Genomic DNA, 27126 nt, shown 5'->3' on the forward strand with positions numbered 1-27126 from the left:
AACTTAGCCCAAAGTTTGTCAACCTGAAGTTGATGGTATTTGAATGGAATTGAACTCTACTGATTATTGGTGGGCAGATTTACGATTTAATCCACCTACAATTCTCAGATGAAAAGTAAAGAAAGTCCAGTATTGGAGTCCTGAGTATATCTGATACACAAAAAGGAGGCTGTCCAGCAGGGCTTCCTTACTAATAAAATTATCACTACTTTAGCTTAGAGATAGTGTGAAATCAGGTACTCTATCTTCACCTTGCATAGCCATTTACATCTGGGTAAAACACTATGCTCTGATCATAAGCCAGGATCCAAGCTAAACTCAGTGCCACTGAGAAGACCTACAGGGAGAAAAGTGCCATTTATGTTCCCCCTATCCTCAGCTCTGAGACGTTCACCAGTGCAGGGACATGGCTGAGGTAGATGATGTGCTGCTGCACTCTCATGATTGCCTGCTGTTGCATTAGCCAATTGAGGTCTGTTATAGCCAGGTGTAATTTAGAGTTGCCTTGAGGCTTCTCTAAGTCACTGGTATAAAAAATGGACCCCAAAGCCTGGGGATCAGGGATGAACAAGGGCTGTTGAAAGCTACTTTTGTCCCACTCCTCATTTACATCAGCCAAACTTCAGCTCCAACTGAGAATTCAGCTTTGAATGTGAAACCAGTGACATTAATATTTAGTAGATGTATATTCTGAACTTTTAGGTGATCTTAAAGAAGCACAACCATCAATGTCTAAGCGCAGATCTGGTTGAGTGAACTCTAATTTGACATTCAAATAGCACTTCCGCCAAGAAACAACACTGACAAGTGCATGAAGGCAATCATTTCCACATACTGTCCTTCTCTTGGATGAAAGCTGACCTAATGTATTAATGTCAAATGAAACAAAATGCAGGAGGGAACTTTCCAAAGGTTTTGTCCACTTCATGTAACACTCAACAGACCTTTTCAGATCCAGTTTGTAAACTAAGGCCCCATAAAAAGAGACTGAGAACAGAAAGAAAGCTGTTAGAATAACTTACTGATGAAAGTTTGAGTAACACTGTCTTAGACAGGAAAAACGCTAGGGTTGTGTACTGGGCTCTGTTAGGTATTTTGCTTGTCTGACAAAAATACAGGAACAGATCTGTTATACGGAATAGGAGGCTTTAGGATTTAGGCTTTATATTTGAGGGGAGATTTTAACATGTCAAAGGAATGTTCTTTTTGTTGGAGGTGACTGGGGATATTTATAGGTGTAAAAAGCAAACAAGTTAACTAACATCATTTTTTTCTGTAGTTGATCGTCTCAGCTGATGGGCAGGAAGAGGAACTTTTAAAATTGACTTATGCTCTATCACCTAATTTGAGGGCTTTCCACCTTATTGCTAAAATGATCCAGTGTTACCATCTGACCAGACCTTTTCCCTTGTGGATTAATTGCTGAGAATGATTCCTCCCTCTCTCAAAAATGTGCAGTATATTGTCATGAAACTTACTTCATAGCTTGAAATTATACTTGGCATTAACACATTAAAAATGGTCATTGGGATTGATTTTCTTGTCACTTAATTGCTTTAACACCAGAATTATTCCAGTGACTCCAATGGAAATTCTCCTCTCATTCAAACTGGCATAGATCAAGAGTATTAGGTCCTAGCATAGATCAAGAGTATTAGGCTGAATATCAAACCAATCTTAAGATATTCCAGACCTCTACCATCCGCGTAAATCAGGAGTAACTCTACTGAAGTCAATGGGTCATATCGAATGTAGGTTGCACGAGGTGCAAGAGGTATATATGGACTTATATGTCCTCTGATCTTGGGACTGTCTACCAGAGTGATTCTCTAAATGCTCCCCAAATCAGCTTGCCTGTGGCCCTGAGGGTCTAACAGGAACGGATCGCCACTACATAAATACATGCCAACCACACCGTCTGGGGACACTCCTTATACTAGAAGGCAGCAGAAAGGTGGTGTAGGACTTGTTATGATAACTCTATGCTGCCAAGGATTCACCTGGGCAAGAGGAGGCCTCTAGCAGCCTGGTCTGCCACCTTTAGTGTTGCTTTGTTCTGGGTAAGTAGCTTAGAGCAGCTCAGTATTGGGGAGAATCAAAGCCAATCAATTTATACCAGTGTAAAAACTGATACAAACCAGAGGATAATTGAGCCCTTACTGTTGCGTTTGCCATTGCTGCCTCCACAACCTCACTGGCCTGAGGGGCATAGAAGTATTATTGACTGGAATTTAAAAATCAAATATGGAAGTGGAGGGCAAAACTGAGCCCTGTTGGGTTTTTTTCTGTCTGGATTGTATGAGCGCTGCCATTAGTTTATAGCGTGTGAGTCTAGGGGCAGTGAGGATCAGGAATTTAACTGGATAAATTCAACCCTCTCTATCCCTACTGCTTTTTAAATTAAAGAAGATGGCTGGAGACAGCCTTCATACTCTCTTCTCAGTTCCCCTGAGATATACAGTCACCTCTTCCATTCTAAACATACCCGCATTCTCCACAATTCCCCTACAGAAGCAATGAGTGGGTTTGCATAGTTAAAGATAACAAAATATAAAAGTTAAATGTAACTCATTTACATTATAAAAATACATTTCTCATTAAAAGAATGAACATTATATTGTAACACAAAAGTGGCACATAGGTTTTTCAAAAAGCGCTTTGTAACTCCCAGGTGGTACATGTACCATGTGATATAGCAGTTACTATAGTAACTGTTTCTTTTTAAAGAATATATTTGTAATTTCCTAGTTAACCTCTTCACTGCTTCAAAATGTCTCTTTCAGCTGATTCCAGCTGTTTCAAAATGAACCCCTCTAGTGGAGTGTAACTGAGAAGTATGGTATAAAGAGCTTAATGAATTGTAAAGCAATGTATTTTCCTTGGTAATAGTGAGGAAAAATTTATTTTGCACTTGTTTATGCTACAAGAGACAATGTCTCTGAGACATGCAGAACTAGAGTATAAAAAGAGGCTCAAATGATTCAGAAATGTTTTGTTAAAAATATGTATAAGTTGGTAAGGGACAAATCTCACAGTCTTGATTCAGTCCTTCCTCTGGCAAAATACCAAATGAGAGTTCAGTGAACAACTAGTTTAAAAAAATAAAATAAAACAATAATAATGACAGCCAGACCTGGCCCTCAGTAAGAACTTCAGCACTGCAAAGCTGGGCCAAATTGCAGATTTCCACTATCCAGTAAAATTCCCCAAACTGCAAATAATCGTGGTCACAAGTGTTATTAATTGTAGATGCTTGCAAATCTTGTTGTTAGACTTCTAAATGTGGTGAGATGTCAAACTCAGGCCCTTATGTCCTGTATATGTCAGAATGTGTCAGGAAGATGTTAGTCTATTTTTTTTGTTGATATCTCATGATAAGAAGCTTGCCCAAGCACACTTACAGCATCATCCAACAGTTTTCCTGTGCTCTTTTTCCCCGGAGACTTTGTTGGGGAGGGTGAAGGAGATGGAAGAGGGGCTGAAAGTATTTCCTCTTGTTCAATCTCTTTCTCCAGCTTTATTAACCCGGGAGGTTCCACACCAAACCTTTTGAAAACATACAAACAAATTACCAGCGCTTACAAAGAATTTCATATCTTAATAGATCATGATGCATAAACTTCACACATACACAGCTGTGCAACACAGAATTGCTAAACACACCAATGAAGGGATGAGTACATGATATATTATTGTAGCTGCTATCAGTATCATAAATATGCAGTGTGAAATTAAAATAGCATCTCTCATTTAATCAAATTTACAATAAATGCACTTAGTCTTCAGCTTGTTGTTTGTTGGAGAAACATCTATAAATATGTGATATGGTATTTGGTATGTGATAGATACATCCCAAAATTGTTATGATATGAGAGTTCAGTTCAGAGAACATCTACGTTGCATTTCACCATCCTCTCAGACTTTTTTTAGGAATTATGAAAACTTAAATAGTTTTCATAATAAATCTATATGAGAAAAGATTAGTCTATTAAACCTGAGCATAACCCACCGTAATAGGTATTATGTCCAATTTATGGATGGGTAAATGGAGACAGATTCGGGCCAAATTTTTTCAAGAGCGGCCACTGATTTTATGCACCTCAATTTTTGGGAGACCAACTTTGAATCTGTGGGTTTTTTTGTTTGTTCGTTTGTTTGTTTTTTTAAGAACTGCACAGTACTTACTGTTCCAGTTGAAGTGAATCTCTGAAAATCTTACAGGGTGTCAAGTTTGGCACTCAGAAAACTGAGGCACCCAAATTCAGTGGTTACTTTTACAAGTTAAGTTGTAAGTTGCTTGGCCAGGGCCACCCAGAGGTTTCAGGGGGCCTGGGGCAAAGCAATTTCAGGGGCCCCTTCCATAAAAAAAAGTTGCAACACTATAGAATACTATATTCTCGTGGGGGCCCCTGCGGGGCCCATGGCCTGGGGCAAATTGCCCAGAGGTGAAAGTAAGCTGGTACACGCTTGTACGGAGGACCGATAAGAAAAGGAGATTGACTGAGGGAGGGAGAGAGAAGCGTGCACCTTGCAAAAGAATAGTTTAAACTCAGCTGTTCCCTGATGGTTCAGCCCCCAGTGCTAGGTTTCTGGCCTCCTTGTTAATTTCACTCACAATAGCTGGGGGGAGGGGGTCCAAGGAGAGGGTGTGTTTGACCATGGCAGGGGCAGTCCCTGTCTACCCCCGGGGGTGAGGGGATCTCTCCTACTAATATACACAACAAATACAAGCATTTGGCTGCACAGCTTAAATCCTGAGATAATAAAAGCAAGTGGAAGGGGAAAACACACTGTCACATTGGTTTCTTGTCTCCTCCCTCCCCCTCCTCCAGCCAGGCTGCAGGCAAGGCTCTGAATTCCTCTCCATTCCCCCCAGCAAGGGTTCTCCTCTAGGCTCTAGCTTGCAGTAGACTGGTTGAGATGCCTGTTATTGCTGCCTGCAAAAGAACAGTTTAAACTCAGCTGTTCCCTGTGCAGTTCAGTGCCCAGAGTTAGGAGCAGTTTCTGGCACCCTTGTTAATTTCACTCTCAGTTGTTGTTGAGTGTGTGAGACCATGGCAGAGGCAGTTCTTTTCTGCCCCCGGGATGAGGGGATCTCCTAAACACAATCAAAATCAGGAACCATTTCCAAGTTCAAATCTATCCCATTCCCTCCCCAGCAGATGATCATGGTTGTGATGTCCAAACTGCTTGCAGATCGCTTGAAAGTTACGTTAAAAAAAAAACAACACAAAAACAGAAAGATGTGGAAGATGGTCATGGATTCGGGTTATTTTGGCAAAGCAATTTTGCTAAAACAAGATTTACAGGAAAGCAAATATCCCCCTATAGACAAAACTCACAAAGGATTGAGGGAAAACTGAATATCAGCAAAAGTTATGCGCCCTTTGAAAGATATAGTTTGCATCCAATCCACCTTCTAATTGATTTAACACCTAAATGTCCTTAGGACAGCGAGGCAATCTCAGACTCTTTTGTTTGTCCTGCCAAGGCAGCTGACGATTGAAAAACTGCTTTAAATTACTTGAATCAGAGCTATCCAGTGCCTAGTTACGGCCAGCGACTTCTCCGTTCCTCTCCCGTCCCCCACCCAGCGACCCCTGCTGCTGCTGGCTTGTTGCTAGTTATCTTCCTTGCAGACCCCAGCCCGCAGCGACACCTAGCTGACGCCTGCAGGCAGCAGCACCACAGGCGGCTTGCAGTGCACGGCATCGGGCAGACAGGCGCTGCATTGAGTTGTGTACACAATACAACCATACATACAATCAAAGTAGTAAGAGATGGTGCAAAACAAGTCAGCGCAAGCCGCCCGACGCACATCCACCAGCTAACGCCTACATCGCATTTTATGAATTGGAGATCCTCACCAGGGGTCAGAAAAGAACGGCCCCTGCCATGATCACACAGTTCCCCCCGCACAAACTGAGTGAATTACAAAACATAAACCTCTCTTAACTCGGGGCTAACGCACAGGGAACAACGGACGTAAACGTCTTATGCAGAGGCATCTCCTGCTGCAAGCTAGAGGAGCGCCTGCAGCAGCGGCTGTCCAGCGGGAGAAGCACAGAGCCTAGAGCTTCAGCCCTGGCGAAGAGGAGGAGGGAAAACCAGAGAAAAATGTGACAGTGATTTTCACTTTGTCAGGCTAATTCAACGTAGTTATACAGACAGTACTGGTAGTAGTAACAGTAGCTTTATTTTCTCTATCTATGTCATGCAATGGGAGGGATCCATGAAGTACGTAGGAGAGGTGGGTGGGTTGCTTGCAATTGGACCATATGAGTAAGAAATGTAAATTACTTTCACCCCTGCCCAGACCCCAGGGCTCCCAGCCGCCTCTGCAGCTGGCAGCTCCGGGATTAATTTAAAGGGTCTGGCTCCTAGCTTCAGCCGAATCCCTGAGCCCTTTTTAATCCTGATTTAAAAGCCCCAGGATTTAAAGGCTCCACCACTTCTGATAGAGGCCACGCCTCTTCCAGTTGAGGCCCCTCCCTCTCTGCAAGACTCTGTAGTACCGGTAAGTCCTTTAAGTTACTTTCACCCCTGAAATTGCCCACTTGCCCCCCCCCTCCCCACTCTGGGCGGCCCATGTCATATAACGAATGAGTAGCAGAGTTGAGAACAGAATCCCAGAATCCTGATGCCCACTTCACAGAACTAACCACTGAACTACACCCCATCTTTTTCTTTTTCAACTGAACAAGAAAAGAAAATATATTTTATATGATAATTTCCTTTTAGTTAAAGACCACCACGCTAAATATAGGTATTCACATCAAACCAATTCTATAGTGAAAATACATATTGTATTGTGTAAAATAAAAACCCAGGGCCAGATCCAGAACTAGGCTGATTCATACCAGCTGATGACCCAGCCACTAACATTCTGTACCAAAAACATTATCATAGAACTTAGTCATATAGGCAAAGGGCATAAGTGTGTATATTGGCCCTTGCATTTTTCATTACAAATTACAAGCTAATCACACTGCTGCATAGTAAGTTAATACCCAGAAAACTAAGAACCAAATCTTTGCTTGTATTGGCTGCTAACTGGTGCAGTCTGCCTAACGAAAAGTCAGCCAACATTGGAGCGAACACTTATATACAATCCATTTACTTCCTGTCTGTCTGCAGATGCTGACATGCTGTAAATCATTAAATTCCCCCTGGGCTCTAAGTCTACACCTGCATGAGGCCTTACGCATCAAATAAACCATTCCCACTCGCATTAATGCTGCTTCTTTGCTTCTGCTGCTTTTCAGAATCTAACTCACCTCTGATTTCTATCATTACAATAGACAGTATATAATTATTATAGATAATTTTAACAAACTTCTTTCTACTAATCAGTTGAAATTAAATTTAAACATATATCCTCCATGTATTGCACCACAATCAAACAGCTTAATTAGAGGGTTGAATCGACAAAGAAATCCTTCTGCTTGTCTCACAGTGGCTTGCCGTGTAAAAAAAAGGTACAAGCCCCATTCTGAGAACTATGTTGGGAATTTCCTTGTCTACTGCTTTCCAGCCTGTCTTCTCCATAACTACAAATAGAGCAACATCAGACTGTAAAACGATCTCTGATAGACTTCTAAGAGCACCACTTCCAATTTTTCCCAAGAAAAAATTAAGTACAATACCAGAAAGATATAACTTCTCAACAGACTATAATTTTCAAACAAAAGACATCTGGGGGCTGATTTACCCCCCCCCCAAAAAAAAAGAAAAAAAGAAAACTTTTACCGCCACGTAAGAATTCCAATTCTTTTTGTAGAACAGACAGTTTAGCTATTGCATGTCATACCACCAAAAAAGCAGCACACAGATATATTTGCACCTAATTTGCTTTCCAGAATGTAATTATTCTTTAAGGCACATTTACACATGTAGAGAGATTGATTTTGCTCTCTTTTATGTCAATTTTACCTCAGTGTAATTCCAACTATTTCACTGGAGCTACTCCTACTTTACAAGAGTGTGAAAATGAATCAGACCTGCACAATCCCATTGATTCCAATGGAACTGGATAGCTTAAGTCAGTACTGCATTTTACTCACATAGGATTCATCCATCTTTCACAAGGACTATCAATCCACTCATGTGGGATCAGTCAGTACAGAATTTGGCTCATTGTATTAATTGAATGAAAAGTCTCTGAGTCTTATGCACTCTACTCACATTTCCTGCTTTACTTTCCATCACAAGGACAAAAGAGAAAAATCAGGAAAGTTATTGATTGGGACCAGTAGCTGATTAACAATTGTTAATATGCAGAACAAGATTTTAGTTTCTGATAATGGGCTGACCCTCTGTCTAACACTGTCCCTGATGTTGTAGTTCTTACTCTCATGAGTATACTTCAACTGGAACTACTCACATAAGCAAAGACCACAAGATTGGAACCACAGATTACTACAGCAGGCTCAGGCCCTGAAGGTCTGTAAAGAGCCTGAAATACAAATAAACTCTTCACTAATGAAAGGCCAACCCACTGTCAGGGGGTATTCTTTTATTATTTATTTAGATGATTTCTTCAAAAATTTTACCATTTCTGAAATTTCACATTCAGTCATTTAAGTGAAAGCTCCTGTAGTAACTTGCAATAGTTTCTCTCTTTGCTAGATGATGTGTTCTGTACAAATGGTGACAAAGCTCAATCAAGTCAGGAAGCTCCATCTCTCTGCTGAGTGGGCATACAGTATCAGTCCAGCTCTCTGAACTGTTATACAAGTTCGGCACAAATCACTAATGAAAACATGCTGAACACTATTTAGATGGTTTCCTAATAATGAAAGCTTCCATAATGTATGGTGAGTAACTGGTAGCATCTACACAGTGACATGTACCTGATAGTGACGTGCAAACTAGAAGAGGACAGATTGTGCCTACCTCTTGTCTGGAAAAGGCTGACTTTGCTCTGCCTTCATTGTAGGCTACCAAGACACAACATGGCCCAATGTTTGGGTTCTGTTTTCATAAGAAACCAAAAAAGTCAGGCAGTTTAATGGCTATCTCCCCCAATTAGGGCTGCTTCTCTTCGCAGTAATGCAGATATAAAGTAGTGTAGCTCCACTGAGGTCAATGGAGTTACACTGATGTAAACAAAAGGGGAATCAGACCCTTGATCAGCAAAATAAGTAATCTGAAAATCTCCTGAGAAACTCCCTCAGACAAATGCAGCGGTCAATTATGATCTGGAGTAATTCCATTGATGTCAATAATTACTTTAAATTTACACCTGTTTAAATTAAATCAGATTTTTTTTCTCTCTATTTCCTCTACATTCCAGTTACAGTTGAAAAATGTCTCCAGTCTTTACAGACCCTTGAAAGGTTTGTTTCTAGAAACAATGCCAGTTTAATAGAGTGAGGGGAAGGTTTTGGTTTCTCCCACCTGATCCAAAGGCCTGATCCAACTCCCATTCAAATCAATTGAAAGACCCACTAGTCAGTGGCTTGACTAGGAGTTTAATCAGGCCCTAAACACTGAAATCTGAGAAATCCATAGGTGACTTTTCATAGTGAATGGATGCTCTCTCCAAACACCTCCTTGTACTTTTGGAGGAGGAAGAAAAATGTTTAGAACTGCTCAGTGTCTCTTCCTTTCCTAATTCCTTAGGGCTCTGTAGAAGCTCCTTTTTAATGTTATATCATTGAGATTCCTGTTCTGAAAAGCAGGCCCCACAGACTGTTAGCTCAGTTAGTTCGATCTTCAGGGTAAGCCGGGCTTTAAAAAGGAAAAAAGATGTATGTTTAACATCTTATTGTTCCTCATGGGTAATTTAAAGCAATAGCTATAGCAGAGATCAGTTTATTAAAATGCTTTCTTCTTTGTTAAATCCAGCCAACATGCAAAACACAGAGTCTATTCAAATCACTCTTGTCTCCCACGTAGCTCAGATTTTAGCACACCTAAAGCAAGAACGCCATTAGACACTTGTCATTTAAATGACATAACCCTGTTATGTTACCCCTTCCAGCATTTCCTGTGCATCTTGAAAACTTACTAGGAGGTAGAGAGTTTTCAAATCCCATATTGGGATAGGATTTTTTTTTTTTTTGTAGGGTGGGGGGGAAGGAACAAGTTAAAATGGGAAGAAGGTGTTGCCTGTTACTCTGCTCCCAGGTTGGCTAAAATATGAGCCATATGTGAAAGGAAAGGGGCTTGAAAGGCTTTGTGTGCTAAGGTAGCCTCACCTTTCCAGCCCTGGCAATCATGCCTGGTAGGGAGCAGCACTTTAAAAAGGCGGGAGCTGCAATCAGCAAGGGAGGAAGCCCTGAGAAAGGCGTGGCTGGAGTAGCTCCTGTGTAGCAGAAGTAACCATCATGCAAGAAACTCCCACAGCTCTGTGAGGAGTCCAGAGACCCTAGGGCAAACCTGATAGGGAAAGACTGACTTGGCTACCCAGCTGTAAGGACTCCAACAAAGTAAGTACCCTGAAGTAAGGTAGTGCCACGAACATTTTTGCTTTTTTATTGATCTCAGGAGGGGCCTTATTTTGTGTTGAATCTGAACTTTTGTTTTCCCCCCACCTGGAAACAAAGTAAACAGGTCCACAAGGTGGGGTCCACTGCAAGGATTAGGAGACTGTGGCCTGTACTAGGCCAACCGATGGTGACAACTCGGCATGCTGAGGAGCCCCAGCCCAGCTAGGGCTGTGCCCCAGAGAGAGACTTTCTTTACACTGTATCTTGATACATTTTTTAACATTAAATTCCCATTGACTGCATGGGATGATGAAATGAAGAGTATCTTTCATAAACCAAAATAAACAGCATTTTTTTTAAATGCAAAGTTGTGCTTAATAAGTGATAGCACGATATGGCTTGGAATTTTTTTTTACACCTAAGGGATATACTGCTATGAAAGAGTACAAATGGGAAAACCCAGGATATACAAACTTAAGTTAAAGAAGTCAAATGCATCTGGCAAAATTCTACATTCATTCCCATGCAATCCCCATTGGAATGGGGTTACATGGGTGTGAGGGAACAATTTAGTGAAGTTGCTTTTCAAGACATGTATGAATTTAAAGTAATTTTTTGCTTAAAAACAAAGAATGATACCTTGTTGAGTTATAATGCCCTATGACTAGCTTGTGACATTGTTACTAACATTGAAAATACCTTTCTTCATAAGTAGCCCTTTTGATTTCATGTAAGGGACTACAAGTTCACTGTGACTATGTAAGGATATCACAATCTGACCTCTACAAATAAAGCATAGACAGAATCTAGTGAGAGCAATAGTTGTCTTTTCTGTAGCAGAGATTCAATCTCTGAGCATGATTCTTATCTTAGACTGGTGCAAATCAGGAGTAACTCCACTGAAGTCAATGAGGTTACAGCCAGAGTAAATGAAATCAGATCTAGGTTATCTGAAGGCAGATTCTACAACCACTGAGGTCAGTGGGAAAACTTTCATTGACCTCAGTGGGATCAAGATTAGATTCTAATATAGAAGATTTAGGGAGAAAATAGTTTTGATTAGTTACAGAGACATGATTATAAGGAGTAAGAATTTAACAACTTTATTTAGAAAAATCCTGTTCTAATTTTAAACTTCTTTTCATATCAGTTTCCCCCTTGCAATATGAAGACAGCAGAAAAATTGTATTGCTATATTAAGGGAGATTTGATTATATTGTTTGAACAACTGCCCACAATGTTCTCGTGTAACTATCAGTGGGTGTTTGCCTTGACCCTGGCCAGTGTAAATGTTAACATGAAGATGCCCTGAGTTAGTAAGTCCCTCAGTAGCCACTGCTATCAAAATATAAATATTTTTTAATTCTCTAAATATTTTCACCTACCTGGCTGCAATCCTTCCAAGTTCCAGCAAACAAAGACACACTTCTCTGGGCTGCTTGTGGAGAACTGCAAAAGCAAAATGAAGATAGAAAATATTTACAATAAAGGCTATTTTAAGAGTTTCAGTAATAAACAGATCACAGCTTACTAATGGCTGTCAATAGCATGTTAGTCCTGAATGCCTCTTTTAGGCAAAACTCTCATTGGCTTCCAAGATATTTTTGCCTGAATAAAGAGTTCAGGATTAAGACCCAAGATGTAGCGTTTCCAAATGAGCTTCCAGTTCCCACTGAATTTCCCATAGGGTCCTTTGAAAATCCCAGCCTAGATCACCAAAGCTTGGTTTATACAATTTGGTATAATACAGCCTACCTATAGCCATTATACATTAAATGGAGGGCTCCTAAAGAACATTAATAACTAATGAAATATCAAAGGGTTCCGGATCACTTTTTGTAAACTAAAAAGATGTTTTCTGTAGGAAACCGTTTTTCTTCCTCTGCTTAAATGAGCAAATATTAAAATTATATTAGTGGAGATAAATCCTTCTGTAAACTTGATCCTGTATTACTTGTGCACCCAAGCACTCCCTCTGAATACAACTTTTTGTGTGTTTAGGGTACTCAAGGAAGTCACTCAGCTCTTGAAAAGAAAGCTACTTCTCTGTAAATATTGTTCTCTGAAGATATGTATCTATGCAAATTGTCATGCTTGGGTCCAGTGCAAGGGGAGCGGGGGTTGAAGAGTTCCCATAGCTTTTAAGCTTTGGAGGCAACTGCAGTACCTCATGGACCACTCGGTCAGGTACTTTTGGAAGCACCATCATGTTCCAATATTAGTTCCTTTAAAAACTTGGAGACGGTAACACCCTCCTACCCCCAAAGAGGCCCAGTAAAATACATAAGGAAAATATACAAAAAATCTGAGAGGAGAAGTGTGGGTGATGAGCAATCCATTTGGAAGTATAGCTTCAGAGGATAAGAATTATAGGTATCTTGTTTTCTTTTCTCCAGAGATACCTGTCTTAGTGGAATCCTGCTCTTGGGGATAAATTCAGACCTTGGTGTAAATGGACAAGTTTCCCCTTGTCTAATGGAATATTTGCCTTCTTACTCCAGGGCTCAATTTGGCACTTGAAGAATAAATGAATCATGAACCAGAAGACTAGTGGCAGAGAAATCGATCTACCTTAGTTGTGTTCATGAGAGCTTAGATAGATGTTATATGAACATATAGGGAATTTGCTGACTCATCTGACTTAGCCAGGTGCAAAACACCTCCCAATAGGTGCCTCAGAGGCTAAAAATTTAAAGTCAAGGAAGTTTTCATCTTCTCCTCCATGCTGAACACAGGGACCTCTCAGTGGGAACTCCTGAGATAGATATCTCTGAATATAATTAATACAAAGTTGGACAGATCCTCAGCTGATGTAAATTGGTATAGCTCTATTGATATCAATGGAACTATGACAATTTACTCAGCTGAGGATCTGTCCCAATGACTTTTGAGATTGTATATTCAGCAATACTTTGAAAAAAATATATATGCATTTTCCTCCTAGAATCTGAACCAAAAATATTTCCAGAAGGAAAACTGCATAGCAGAAAAATAAAGTGGCAAAGCATTGAGAACAGAATTTCCATTCTACTGCCATCTGTTGTTAGACATATCAGAGATGTAAAAAAAGACCTGGATACTCCATCCTTCCTAGTATTCTTCCTTGCCATAAACTAATTCATGGATGGAAGACTTAATCTTACTGAGAAACCAATATGTTTAAAAAAAATAAAGTACACCGATGGCCCAGACTAATATTCTGCTGCTTCCACCTGAAAACTCTTTCAACATAGTCAATATATTAAATGTACCTTAATGCTAAGAAATATATAAATATACAGCCAGAACACATTGGATAAACCAGTTCTGGAAATATCTTGGTGGGGTATAGGGGGCAAATATTTTTGACCTCTACTTTACATGTGATGTAAGGCTGGGCAAGGGAGACTGCATTTTGGGGTGGGAGAAGTATTTGTAAACATAAGAAGAAGGCTTGAATGAAGGATATAAAGTCTCTGCCAATGCTCAAACTTCTACTTCTTAAATGAAAACAATGTGCTCCAGTGAATCTGACCCACAATGCTCCAGACACATTTCATGCATTTCACAATGAACAATGTGAAAGAGTGAAATCATTGTTAGAGTATGACAAGCTGTGCAGGCAATAACTAACCATAAAAACAAACATCTGGGGATGTGATAAGAATATGGTGATTACAGTATTTCTAACAGCAAAATGTTAGCATTCCTGAGGACTATACCAGCATGCACATTCATGAACTCTGGGGGAAAACAAAGGCCATTCTGTATAGAATACAGTACCCACTGAAAATAGTTTAGATTCTCAAAACAGAATTCTTATATTTTTACAACTAGTGCTTTTAAATGGACTATTAGCTAACAAAGCAATGTGGTCAGGATTTAAGACGAGTTCTGAAAGTCAGAAGATGTGGGTTCCATTCCTACCTCTGTTACAGACCCCTTATGTGAACTTGAGAGTCTCCAAAGCCAAAATTTGCAGAAGTGAGCAATGATTGTGGGTGCCTTTTTTGGATGCTCAGTTTGAGATGCCATCTATCTCAAACTGGAGGTACTTAATATTAGTATCCACTTTTTGAAATGTGGCTGCTACTCTGCACATTTTCCCTCTGCAATATGGGGGGAACAAAACCTCCTTTTCTAACAGAAGCGCTGTGAAGCTAAATTCAGCGTTTGTAAAGTGCTTTAAGATCTTTGATGGAAGGTGTGATAGAAGGTGTGGAAATCTTCTAAACTTTTTATGCCAGTGTGACTTTCATTTATGTTATCCTTTGACAATGATGTAAGCAGGTATTTCAGACTGTAAATGTGGAACTGAACAGGAAAACCTGTGTCTGTCTTTGTGATTTTTGAGGAAAATGTCCATGCATTGAATGCACTGGAGCAAGGTAGGAATCCTGTTTAATGTGTCTGCGTTCAAGGGTTAAAAAGCAGTTCCTTGATACCAGTACATACATGTATTCAGTAACAAGTAATACAGTTCATGGATTAGAGGAAATTCCTCTTTGGAGTGAGCGATTACAGACTCAGATGGAAATCTTACATCTGTACCTGTGGTATGCTGTTGCTTCCTGTGGGAACTGTATTCATAATTTTCTGAATTACTTACTGGAATCTAACTTAATGTATGTTTCTAAATTATTACCAGTACCTCAACTTTCTGATGTGAAAGGTTACCTGATCCTTCAAACACTGAGTGGCAAATACAAGTTTGCTAAATACCAGATTTATTGTAATTGTAGCAATAGACATTCATCTTGACAAAGGAAGCATCATGAAGAACAAAATAAGACACAATGGGCCAAAATAATTAATGTTATAACTCCACTGATGTATATAGAGTTACACCAGGGATGAGTGTGGTCCCTTATGTCTTCATTTAGGGGGAAATTCTCTTCTCATTTACAACCCAGGTCAATGTATTGGATGGATCATAGAATATCATAGAATATCAGAGTTGGAAGGGACCTCAGGATGGATGGATGGATAGATGTAAAAAAGGAGACATTTGTATTTTCCTGCCAACAATTCACTCTGTCTTTAAGAGGTGCATCATTTAGCATATGTAGATTCTTTAATTATATAGTTTATATACCAGTTTAATCCCTCCCAAGCAGTTTGTATAAAAATATACATTTGTGATTCGTCTGTTCCGATACCTAAGTTTTCACCCTTGTGTTTGATGTTCATTTTCTTATCACATGTATTCAATGCATTTCTAATAATAATTTCAAGACATTATTATTAAACGAGCACTAACACACTGTCTTATCACATATATGTAACATTTATGACATCCAAAAACCTACATTAAAAACTGTTAAGGTTGCAAAATCAAGCACTTCATAGTCAGAAAAAGACAGAAATAAGGCTGCCTATGCAAACTTAATTTGACCCCCTTGTGCACTGGCATATGCCAAAGGCTTTAATTTACATGATCACATAATACTTTTTCTACAGGCTCTCTGACTCATTCAGTGCACAGGATGGATGGTATTGTCCATTTAAAGAAAAAATCCTCATCATTCAGTGTGTGGCCACATGCATTATTCACTGCACACTATCCAAACCCTGCACTGAATACAGAATTATTAGTTTCCTTCTAGGCTTTTCTGTGGTGCTGTCATCTTAGTGTTTTACAACATTAATGAATTTATCTTCACAACACCCATATAAGGTAAGGTGGTATTATTATCCCCATTTCATACATGGAAATGGAGCCATAGAATTAAAGCCAAACTTGTCAACTAATTTGAGATGCCCTATTTGAGATAATTAGGGTCTTATGTTTCAGCATATGTAGCATTTCCTAGCATCCATTGCCCTTTGATACAGTTGTGAGTGCTCAGTGCTTCCACAGATCAGACCCCAGTGTTTCAAGTCAGACACCCAGAAAATGAAGAATACGCAATCAGCAACCACACCTGTGAAAATTTTAGTTTAAGTGATTTTTCTGAGCGCCGCCAGGGTTTTTGATGCCCTAGGTGCAGGGCTGGCTCTAGCCATTTCACCACCCCAAGCACGGCGGCACGCCGCAGGGGGCACTCTGCCGCTTGCTGGTCCCGCAGCTCTGGTGGACCTGCCGCAGGCGTGCCTGCGGATGCTCCACCGGAGCCGCGGGACCAGCGGACCCTCTGCAGGCACGGTTGTGGGAGGTCCACCGAAGCCGCCTGCCATCCTCCAGCGCTCCCGGTCAGAGCCGGCCCTGCCTAGGCGGGGGTTCTTCCCGCGCTCCTGGTCTTCGGGGCATTTCGGCGGTGGGTCCTGGAGTGAAGGACCTGCCATAGAATTGCCGCCAAAGACCCGGAGCACAGAAAGACCCCCTGCCGCAGAATTGCTGCCCACCCAAATCCTGGTGCCCTAGGCGACCGCCTAGGTCACCTAAATGGAAGTACCTGCCCTGCACAGGAACTCTGTTCTCCAGGGTGCCATTCAACTGCTTTAGCCACTAGTCTGTCCTTTTTCTTCCTACAATGCCTTTATTCATTCAGAACACACCTTCCAACTTCTGCAACAAATGAGGCTTTGGCCCTACAGCCTCCTTCACTACACAAGTCTGATTTGTTCCCAGAATACAAACCGTCCTGGGCACTGAATGAGGGAGTGGTCCTGTAGAAAAAAAAATGGTATCTGAACATGTAATTAAAGACTATCATAAAGCATATGTTCAAGAGGGCTGAGTTAAGGTTACAAGGGCAGCCTTAATTTGATCATTTTCTTAATTCTTATTAAGAAAAATTCTCTAATTACTTAATTTTGAGTGCTTGACTTTCCAACCTTAATGTTCAATTAATGTAGGTTTTTGGGATGCAATTTCCTAACTTTTTTAAAAAATGTAAATATAGAAAAAACAACTTCATCTTGTGAAACTATATTGACCCTCCTCCCCCACTCCCCAAATGGGTCATCAGCAGGATGGGGATCTTTAGATCCACTGAACACCACTTGAGCAAAGGGAATATAACTGGTAATAGTAGAAGGCTGTTATCTTCTATGTGGGCCTCCCACTAGACGGGGATGGAGATTCACACTTAGCAGGTTTCACAGCTATTTGCTAGATAGCAAAGGACTGTTGAGTACAAAGTCCTTTAGGTTTTCTAGAGAAGTGTTCTCTAATAGTTACAGACTCTTCTGCACCTGTCCCCTGCCCTCCACCCCAGCCTCTCTCTGTCCCATTCTGCTCTTATTCCCTGCTCCCCAGCTCCTACATATATTTCTCAGCTTCTCCCCTACAACTCCTGCCCCATCCCTGATGCCACAGCTCCTGCCCATCCTTCTCCCACTTGTGTCTTCCCCCACCCTGGCTCTTGCATCTCTCCTCCACCCCCTTGTCTTTAATCCTCCCCCATTTTGTGCCCCGCTCTTCTCCTGCCCCTTTCTCCCACTGCTGGATCCTGTTCCTAACTCTCCCTAGGCTTCTATCACATTCCTCCCTCACCTCTTATCCCTATCACCCCACCCTACATCGTTTCATCTTCCCACCTCTGTTTGTCACTCTTCTGCACTTGAGTCAGGCTATTTCTTCTTTCCCCTTCTCACTATCTGGATGCCAGCAAGGGAGCATTCAGAATGCAGGAGAGACAGTTTGCAAGTTTGTGCCTAGCACCACAGAAGGTTCCAGTATCTGGGAAGAGTAATTGCAGGGAAAGTCCTGCTCAGCCCCTGCAGACTTGGCCTGGAACATACTCTGTAGGGATGGCACCTGCAGTCTAGTCAGCATTTAGGAACTGTGAGAGGATGGAGCATGCTCAGCTGAGACAGAATCTTCAGAAAACATAGCTGCTAAATTTTAAGAAGTCTTTATCAAGCATGTGAAATTTGTCAGAGTTTATAACTTGGTCAAATCTGGGCAAATTTTCACTGAAATGGCAAAAAGCACATCCCTGACACCACGGTGACCTGGCCCGCAAAATGCTCCAAAGTATAAAGGTGCTCATTCTTATCAATGAAGCAATTTTAAGAATATTGTTAACATGGGCAAATCATATTTTCCCCTAACTCTCAGGAATGGATGAACCACTTCATCTGAAACTTTCCAAAAAAATTCAGCTTGAGGCAGAAATGCTTCATGGAAGATTTCAGCCCAAACAGTTTGAGGCTGTCAAGCTATAAGCAGCTGAAAACAAGCTTTTATGGAAAGTGTCTGGCAATCTTAATTACAGGCATCACTGCCTATTACAGCAGTTGGGTTGAATTTCCACTACTTGTGACTAGAGTATTATATGTCATTAATGTGGATTTTCCCTGACCTTTATGCGGGAAATTTTCAAAAGCACAAATGAGATTTAGAATTTATATCTCATTGACTTTCAGTGAGATTTAGGCCCATAACCCATATTTGTGCCTTTGAAAATCTCATTCTAAATACCTAGTATTCACCCCATAATCACCAAAGAGGATTGTATCCTTTAACCTTCATAAATACCTAAGGGAAACAATCCCACATATTGGGACAATATTATGACAACAAAATAATAGTTATTCTCCACCTTCCCCCAAACTCAATTTAGTTGTTCTGCACCATGTTCAAGTTTCTCAGTGTTCCAGAAAGAGTGATAACATCACACACTTATCTCAGTGAGCTACTTCACTATTTTTTTCGCTATATTCAATTATAGTGTTGGTATATCTCTCAATCTGTAAAAGTTTTTCAAATGGGATGTATCGTGACTTCTAAATCTCAACTGTGATATAAGTATGGAATTAATTATGGAACATCTAAACACTTGAGATTTACTGGTCTATATTAATGTAGTGCTAATAAAATAGGGTTCAAGGTGCTTCTATAATCCTCAGAGTGACCAGACACACTCAACAATGATGTGGATTGTTTAGTCAAACACCGTGAAGGATAGAAACAAAGTCTTATTCTGATGCAAGTGGATATGAAATATAACCCGATATTTCGATTTGTAACTAGTCATTTGAAAGAGTGGCACAGTCATAGATTTTATTTTGCTTTTGCTTTCTTTTAAATGTGAAATCTGAGCAAATACTAAGAGTATTACAAAGAAAAAACTGCTCTGTGTTGTGCATATAAAAATGTAAGCAATAAATATTTGCTTGATATTTTTGACAGAAGTGAAAAAGCAACATTAGTGTGGAGGACATAGACATCTGTGTTTTATTCTACTACTAACATTAGAACAATGTAGACCACTGTTTAGAGCACCTACTCTACTAAAGAGTGGTCATTGTATTGCATCAAAAGAAGTCAATGTCAGACATCCCTCTCACACACACACAGAATATACAAGCACAAAGGATGAATAGAACAATACCATCAAAGACACCTAAAACAAATCACACCCATTAGCATGCTGGCACAGTTAATGGCAAACCCTTTTCTTGCGGTGTAGATTCTTTTCGAAGAAATAGATGAAGAATATTCTCTGGCTCCACATCCTATAACCATCCAATAACATTAGAATATAGACACAGTCATTGTTAACAAAGAGTCCTCAACTTTCTTAACTATGTGCATCAGGCTGAATTCTATAATTCTTACCTTGGCAAAACTCCTATTGAGGCTAATGGGAGTTTTGCCAGAGTACAACATCCTTCAGGTCTAAGCCCCATACCAAAATAACCTCAGTATTGAATGCAAACTTCTTCTAGTAAATTGCATTATCATAGTCTCATAGATCCACTGGCCTATATCCCTGCACAGGGGAATTTCTACAGGATGTTGCAAGTGCAAATGCTACTACAACCCATGGACTGCAACACTCGTTATTTGCCTACAGGACAAAAATTTGGACCGTAGATAAGGTTGTTGCTGGTAAGTAATTCTAATCCCATATTCTTTGGATATGCTGTTTGTGAAAGATGTGACTGAAAGGGACACTATGTTGGAGTACCAGTGCTGAGGAAGATGCAAGGAGTCTCCCCAACCCTGCCTCTTGTGCAACTGCATTGTGGCTGGTCAGAGTGGTACTGGTCAGTTGTAGTACTCAGGACTGTTCCATGCTAGTGTTAATACTGTTGATTTGGTAAAGGGTTGAGGGAAGGGAGAAATGTGATGTGAGAGAGCGATGCCGCTGGTAGTTCCTGGGTCTTGATGCATCAGTCCCCTGTACTGCTGGAGACATTACGCCTGATTCTTTCCTGTCTTGCTCCTTGTGCAGTCATACCTGTTCATCATAAGTGCAAAGTGAGTATGACATGGTATCACTGAGCTCTAGTAGCATTTTATACCCACTTTACATGGCTGTAACTAACTACATAAGGGGAAAGGCAATGGAGAAAGAGACCTATTGGGCCAGCCTGAGGCACAAGGGCCCCAGAGTTCCCACTGAAATGAGGCAGCTCAGCTTCACAGACTCCTTTGTAGTGGAACAATGCAAGTCTAAAAAGGTCTAAAAGTATCTCATTTGACGATAAATTACTAAAGAGCAAACTATTTTATAAAAAATGAGCTAGATTCTGTTCTCCATCACTCTGGAGTAAATCAGAACTCAATTCTCTGACTCACAATGGTGTGAATGAGTGAGATCAGGATCAGGTCAAGTGTGTACACACACTATTTACACACTTCAGGATTTATACCCTTTAAGGACCTCTGTAAAATCAAGTTGCTTGATGACATGATCATTGTACTTAGAAAAATAAATAGAATACATCATTTCTTCTACTTCCTTACCAAAGATCCTGCATTCTCACCTTGGTCCCATAGGGGCTGAGCACTCTGGCCTTGCACCAACAGAGCACTTAAGCTTGTGCTTATACTTTAAGCACAGGAGCAATAGCTTTAAAAATATACAGGAAGTTTGAGGGGAGAAGTGTAAGCGACAGTGGTAATCCATTTGGATGTATATCTTTTGTTTTTAAATACATTACTGGATCAGATCCAGAGTGCTCAGTAGAATTGCAGAATTGCAGAATTGAGGCCTCCCTAACTCCCAAAACTCCCATTAAAATCAAAAGTATGTCGCTCTTTGGGGCAGTGATTACACCTGCTTCTGCGTTTATACAGTGCCTAATTCTGAGGGAGGATATCTATGAGTGATTAGGGTCTAAGAAATAGATCATAATGGGAGCTTTGGATGCACAGGGAGTACATATTTGTGCCACTGTTATGATTTCCATGATTTATTAAATGATTTTTCCTCCCTCAAGAAGGAGGATCCAAATTTAATAAAACAATTTATACTAACTATTATTATTATTACCATTATTTATCAAATGTGTCTGCAGTTTTATTCCCTCCTGCAAGGGACTCAGGGCATTTTGCCATTATTTCATCATAAATTATTCACACATTTTCAACAACTCCACAGCAACATTATCAAAATCATCCTCATAAAACCAGACACGGCAAAAACAGAAAATTAGAGCAAGAGCTTATAGGACAAGGACAGGGAAATATTCTAAATACAGATGTAATAGTGGTTCTAATTAATTAAAGCAGGTTTTATATACCATAGGCAGGCAAGCAAGATAATAAAGAGAGAGGGACACAAAATTAGGTAGAGTAAGAACAATAAACTGAGGACCACGGAGACTAGATAAGCAAACATTTGCTGTACCGCTGACAATTTACACGAGTTTTACACATCAATTCGGTTTATAACTAAAAAAACCCAACTGTTACCTTAGTAGCCACGCCATCTCCAGAGCTATGCAGTCTCAAAGACACAAAGATCTTTCATAAAGTAATGCAAAAACCAGTATGTCATGTGCAGACGTATCTCACTCCTGTTATATTTCTTAGCTCTACTGAATTTTTATTTGCTGTCCAGAGGGAAAGTGAATGTAAAGGTCTATAAAGGAGTTGTTATTTCTACTGCATTGGCACTTGAAGGGCCTAATCAGAATAAAGATCCCATTGTGCTAAGAGAACCAGCAAAAAGCAGGTAAAAATACTAGTTCTCATTGCTTGAAGCTCCATAATTTAAATTGACACCATCAACCTGTGATCTAGGCAATTTCAGAAACGGAGCTCAAATTAGTTTCAGGTCCTACATCTGACACTGATTCACCCCTTAATTATTCCAGGTGTTCTATCCATTAGCATAGATATCTTGCTAGACATTAATACTCAAAACGAGAAAAAAAATACATAAACAGCAAAACATGTTTTTAACGGACCACTCAACCAGTCAACAAAAATGAGTTGCTTAATCAAGTTCTTCTAACAAAAGGTTGATCTGAATTGTACTTCATACATTCAGGAATATTTTAGCTTCATTTCCTAAGAGAGGAAGTTGTCCAATAAGGAAGGCAGGGCCGGCTCCAGGGTTTTTGCCGCCCCAAGCAGCAAAAATGGAAAAAAAAGTCATGATCAGCTCTACCGCCGCCGCTTCAGTCTTTGGCAGCAATTCGGCGGCTAGTCCTTCACTCTCAGAGGGAGTTAGGGACCCGCTGCCGAATTGCTGCCGAAGAGCCAGATGCCTCTCCGTTGGACGCCCCAAGCACATGCTTGCTGGGCTGGTGCCTGAAGCCGGCCCTGAAGGAAGGTCTCTTGAACTTGTATTTCAGTGGAACTGGAAGGGGCACGGCAGGCAGCCAATGGCAGCACTGTGTCTGCGAGCTGGGCGGGGGGGGGGGAGAAAGTATCCAGGGACTTAATCTTCACACAGATACCAGATTAGCACAGAACCAGCTGTCGATCTCACAATATACATACATGTAGGGGTCCATTCCTCTTGCTCCCCCATGTGTTTCCAAACCCCTCTTCCTCAGATATTCCACAGCTTCAGAGCTTTGGAAGTGTGATCATTTTGTTTGCCTTCCATGTGATTTTTTTTTTTCCCATGGGAGAAGGATGATTAACCCGAAAATACAACTAACCTACATAAACTGTGATAAAATACAATCCACATATCTTCAAAGCAATAGTCTCAAAACTGGTCTTTGTCAACACATGCTAAATTCTTCTCTGCCAAACATTTTCCCCCAAGGGATACACAACAGTTTTGTGTATTAAACAAAACAGCGTAAGAATAGAACAGATCAAGTGACAAGTGAAGCAAGATCCTTTCACAAATAATAGTGCTCAAAAAGCACAACACTAGAACAGAAGGGAACAGATCAGTTGCAACAGAAATAAAGATTTTACTTATACAGTCAGAGACCTTTTGAGGAACTGAATACAGAAGCCTCTTGATGCAGTACAGTGTGTTCATTTATCTTCAGTACAAACAGATTAGTCTCATCAAAACAGCTTTAGGCTTGTATCTGAGTTCAGATCACAAGCAAACAATCGATTCTCTTCATCTTATGTTTTCTACTGAAATGCAATCTTGAGGCAAAAAGTTGTCCTACATTTTCTTTCAAAAGAGAAGAGTAATAGGTATGAACCATTATTAGGATGATGATGATTTAGCTGAAATAGTCCATTCTTGTAGTGGAGCAGCTGCAGGCATGAGTGTTGAATATCACTCTCCTCCTCAACTGCCTGGAGGAATCAGCTGAAAAAAAGTCAGTGTGGGATGGGGAGAATAATTTCATATTCTCTCCCTTCCTGAGATATACCTACCAAATCTGTGGTATAATGGTGAATTCCTGCAGCCAAAACTGTGAGTACATTTGGACCCTACTCTCCAAAGACAAAAAGAATCGTCTTATTTGGTGAACTAAGGAGCAAGAATTCCAGGCCATTCTAATATCAGGGATTTGTACAATAAAAAAAAATGTACTTGGCATAAAACACGTTTGTGCAGGGGGCAAATACAAAGTCCGTGTACCTCCTAAGTCCTGCTTAAGTGGGATTTAAGTGGTGCATAGGTCTTGTGCCCGTTCCTTGTGGGGGACGGGAGGTGAATGCAGACTCAGGAGATATTACAATATCTTCTTCCTCCTAATTTCTGTCACAGCTGCTCTTTTTAGTTTTATATTATCTTATTTATTATTATTATATCTATTACTATAAGATGAAATTCAATTGTACTTTACTGCAGGTTTCAAACACTGTCTAAACTTCAATTGATCTTGGTCCTGGTGCTTAATTAATTACAATTTTCTGACCAATGGTAAAGTTCTAGTTCAGAAACAGATTTTTTTTTTCCTTTTAACAATCCATTTTAACACAATGAGCCACAATGTCATGGAGCAATTTGGTTATTAATGACTATTATGTATCTAAAAATGGCATGGTCTCACATATGTAGATATTAAAATATGACTAATTCTGAACATGTCCATTGCATGCTCTTAATACTTATAAGTGTCTGTCCAGATGCACCCCTGCTGCCCTGGCACTCCATCAGATTAGCAGTAAGTGGTGAGATCCAAAGCTCTAGACAGCTGTGGCCCAGCCAGGATATCACTGATAGGGGGCTGCCCTTTTAAAGGTTCCCCCTTCACCACTGGGTAGCAGTGGCCTAGGGCCACTCGAGTGTCTAGTGCCATCCCTGACTGTGTAGTTCTTACTCAAACTAAACTGCCAGTGAAATAAATAGGAATTTTGATTGATTAAGGGCCACAGGTTGAATGCCTGCAATATATTAAGCAACTTTATTTCCAGGTTTTAAAAACACTGTGTTGGTGTTTTTCTTCCTAGTCATCTGTTTTGTTTTTTTTTTTAAATGAATATAGTATTTTGAAATGCTATTTAACCAGCTTTAGTGGATCGCACTATATGTCTAACATATGTGGCCAGGCACGTATGTCCACCTGGATCAAAAATATATTCAGTGGTCAATTCAGTTTTAAACAGCTGTGCTTTTGCCTTATTGGTTTAATCCAATTCCCATTAAAATCAGTGTCAGCACAGTTGAACTTTTAGTAGACACTATAAAAGCGGAATTTCTTTTAACATTGTCGATTACCATATAAGCAAGTACATACCCAAGCCTTCTGATTCAAATAGGCATGTGTCGTCCACCCCTACATCTCTGCACCAGGATAAGAAATTTGCTGTGTTGTCTCGTGCAAAAAAAGACCCTGAAGGAGCATTGGCTTTGCATGGAATCTTCCGCACTGGCAGGATCTATAAAAATAAAACAAAAAATCCTCACTCTAGGCATATGATATTTGGAAGGGCAGTATTTGTACCTAGGGAACATGAAATCACATCATGCAGCATAGATATATATGTATTGGGTCGACTGTCACTCTTGCTCACTCCCTAAAGAATTACAGCCAAAGATAAATAAATAGTACAATTTATTTGGCACAGAAGCTTTAGCCTGGCAGAGCTTTTAAAAGGACTAAGAGATTGACCCAAGATGTGAAGTTTGGATCTGGATCAGTACTAGAACTTTCCTCAAGTTTGGGAGCTTGGAATCCAGTGTTTTGGTTGAGCTAATGGAATAAGAAGTCAGCTGTTAAGTAAAGATCCAGATTTGGATCTGAACTTCCTCAACATTTGGGGTGGATTGCTTGGGATCCAGTTTCTGGTCATTTATAAAGGTAACACTACAGTTTTGAAAATACTGTATTCACATCTTTCATTAGTAACCAAGAAATACCTTAGGAACAGGGTAGTGATGCATGTGCTAGAGTCTTTGGGACCGTAAAATTCTTAACACTGGCAGTTTTGTACAATCTACACTCTGAACAGCTGACTTTACAAGTTCATTGAGTAAAACACACACTATCATCCAGTACTTACAAAATCAAGGACTAGGACAGAGCCAGATTCTCATATCAGTGATACCAGAATAATTCTAACTAAACACCATTGATTCCTAGGGAGTTACTTCAGATTTAGTCGGGCATAACTGAGATCAGAATCTGGTCCAAAAAGAATAACCAGCAGAGAAAACCAGAGGGAGTGTTGTACCCTAGTTGCATTTGCAAGAGATAGACTCTTTGCATGTATCAAAAATTTTAATGTTCATGTAAAGCTCATTTTTAAGGTGTCAAAACCTATATATCTGCCACAGAAGGCCAAATAAACTGAGAAATGACTATTGTTACCTCATAACTTTCCAAAGTTGCCCCATCACTGAGAAATTCAGACCCCAAAATTGTTTTTATTGTGCAGCTTTGCCATTAAAGTGATTTATGGAGTAACTACTTCTGTTCTGGAGCTGGTTGTTAGATCCAATAGCCAATAACTAAAGAACTGAGAACATGCAAATGGTGTCTGTAGCAGTTTCCAATTCTATGTCCAACAGTTACTATCAACACTCCAAATAATTCCTGAAAGCATCACATAAAACAGTGCAAGAAAAAAAATCAGATGACTTTAGAAGGCTTTCACCTGACCCCCAGCTGCTGGCAGCACACTAATTACAGGATTTAGGAACAGCTGGTTTATGTGGGGCAGTCAGGATGGGTGGGAATCAAACACTTATCCTATTAAAGTCACTTGCAAGACTTCCATTGACTTCACCAAAACCAGGATTTGGCCCAATCTTTAAGAAATAATTCTCTAAAGAACTCTGAGATTCAGTTTGTATAAAATATGTTACAAGCAGTAATGTATAATCAAGATAATGCACCCAATTGTCTGGTCTAATATGACCTCTTTGTGCTACCCCAATAGTACAAAGAAGCCATAAAGCTGGCTTAACAAGCCAACTCACAGTTTTTGCAAGATGTCTGCCCCTGCAAAACAGCCTTAGGGACTCTAGCCTAGAGTGTGTGACCAGAGTGCTGCTATGTTCCAGCAATGCCCATCTCCAGAAACATCCACTGAGGCTTGGTCTACACTACGCGTTTAAACCGATTTTAGTAGCGTTAAACCGATTTAACGCTGTACCCATCCACACTATGAGGCCCTTTATATCGATATAAAGGGCTCTTTAAATCGGTTTCTGTACTC

General features: G+C 40.2%; 1 protein-coding gene across 3 annotated transcripts in view; it reads right to left on the reverse strand.

The window, feature by feature from the left end:
* GAS2 (growth arrest specific 2) overlaps nucleotides 1-27126 on the reverse strand; it is a 138870-nt gene that overhangs the window by 56480 nt on the left and 55264 nt on the right. For all 3 annotated transcript variants that reach the window (XM_032775260.1, XM_032775258.1, XM_032775255.2), the window contains 3 exons: nucleotides 25203-25344; nucleotides 11819-11882; nucleotides 3402-3546 (listed from right to left, as the gene is read on the reverse strand). In XM_032775260.1, the coding sequence (XP_032631151.1) occupies nucleotides 3402-3546; nucleotides 11819-11882; nucleotides 25203-25344 (351 nt within the window). The remainder of the gene's footprint in view (nucleotides 1-3401; nucleotides 3547-11818; nucleotides 11883-25202; nucleotides 25345-27126) is intronic.

The sequence above is a fragment of the Chelonoidis abingdonii genome, chromosome 4 (assembly GCF_003597395.2).
Source record: "Chelonoidis abingdonii isolate Lonesome George chromosome 4, CheloAbing_2.0, whole genome shotgun sequence".
NCBI lineage: Eukaryota > Metazoa > Chordata > Testudines > Testudinidae > Chelonoidis > Chelonoidis abingdonii.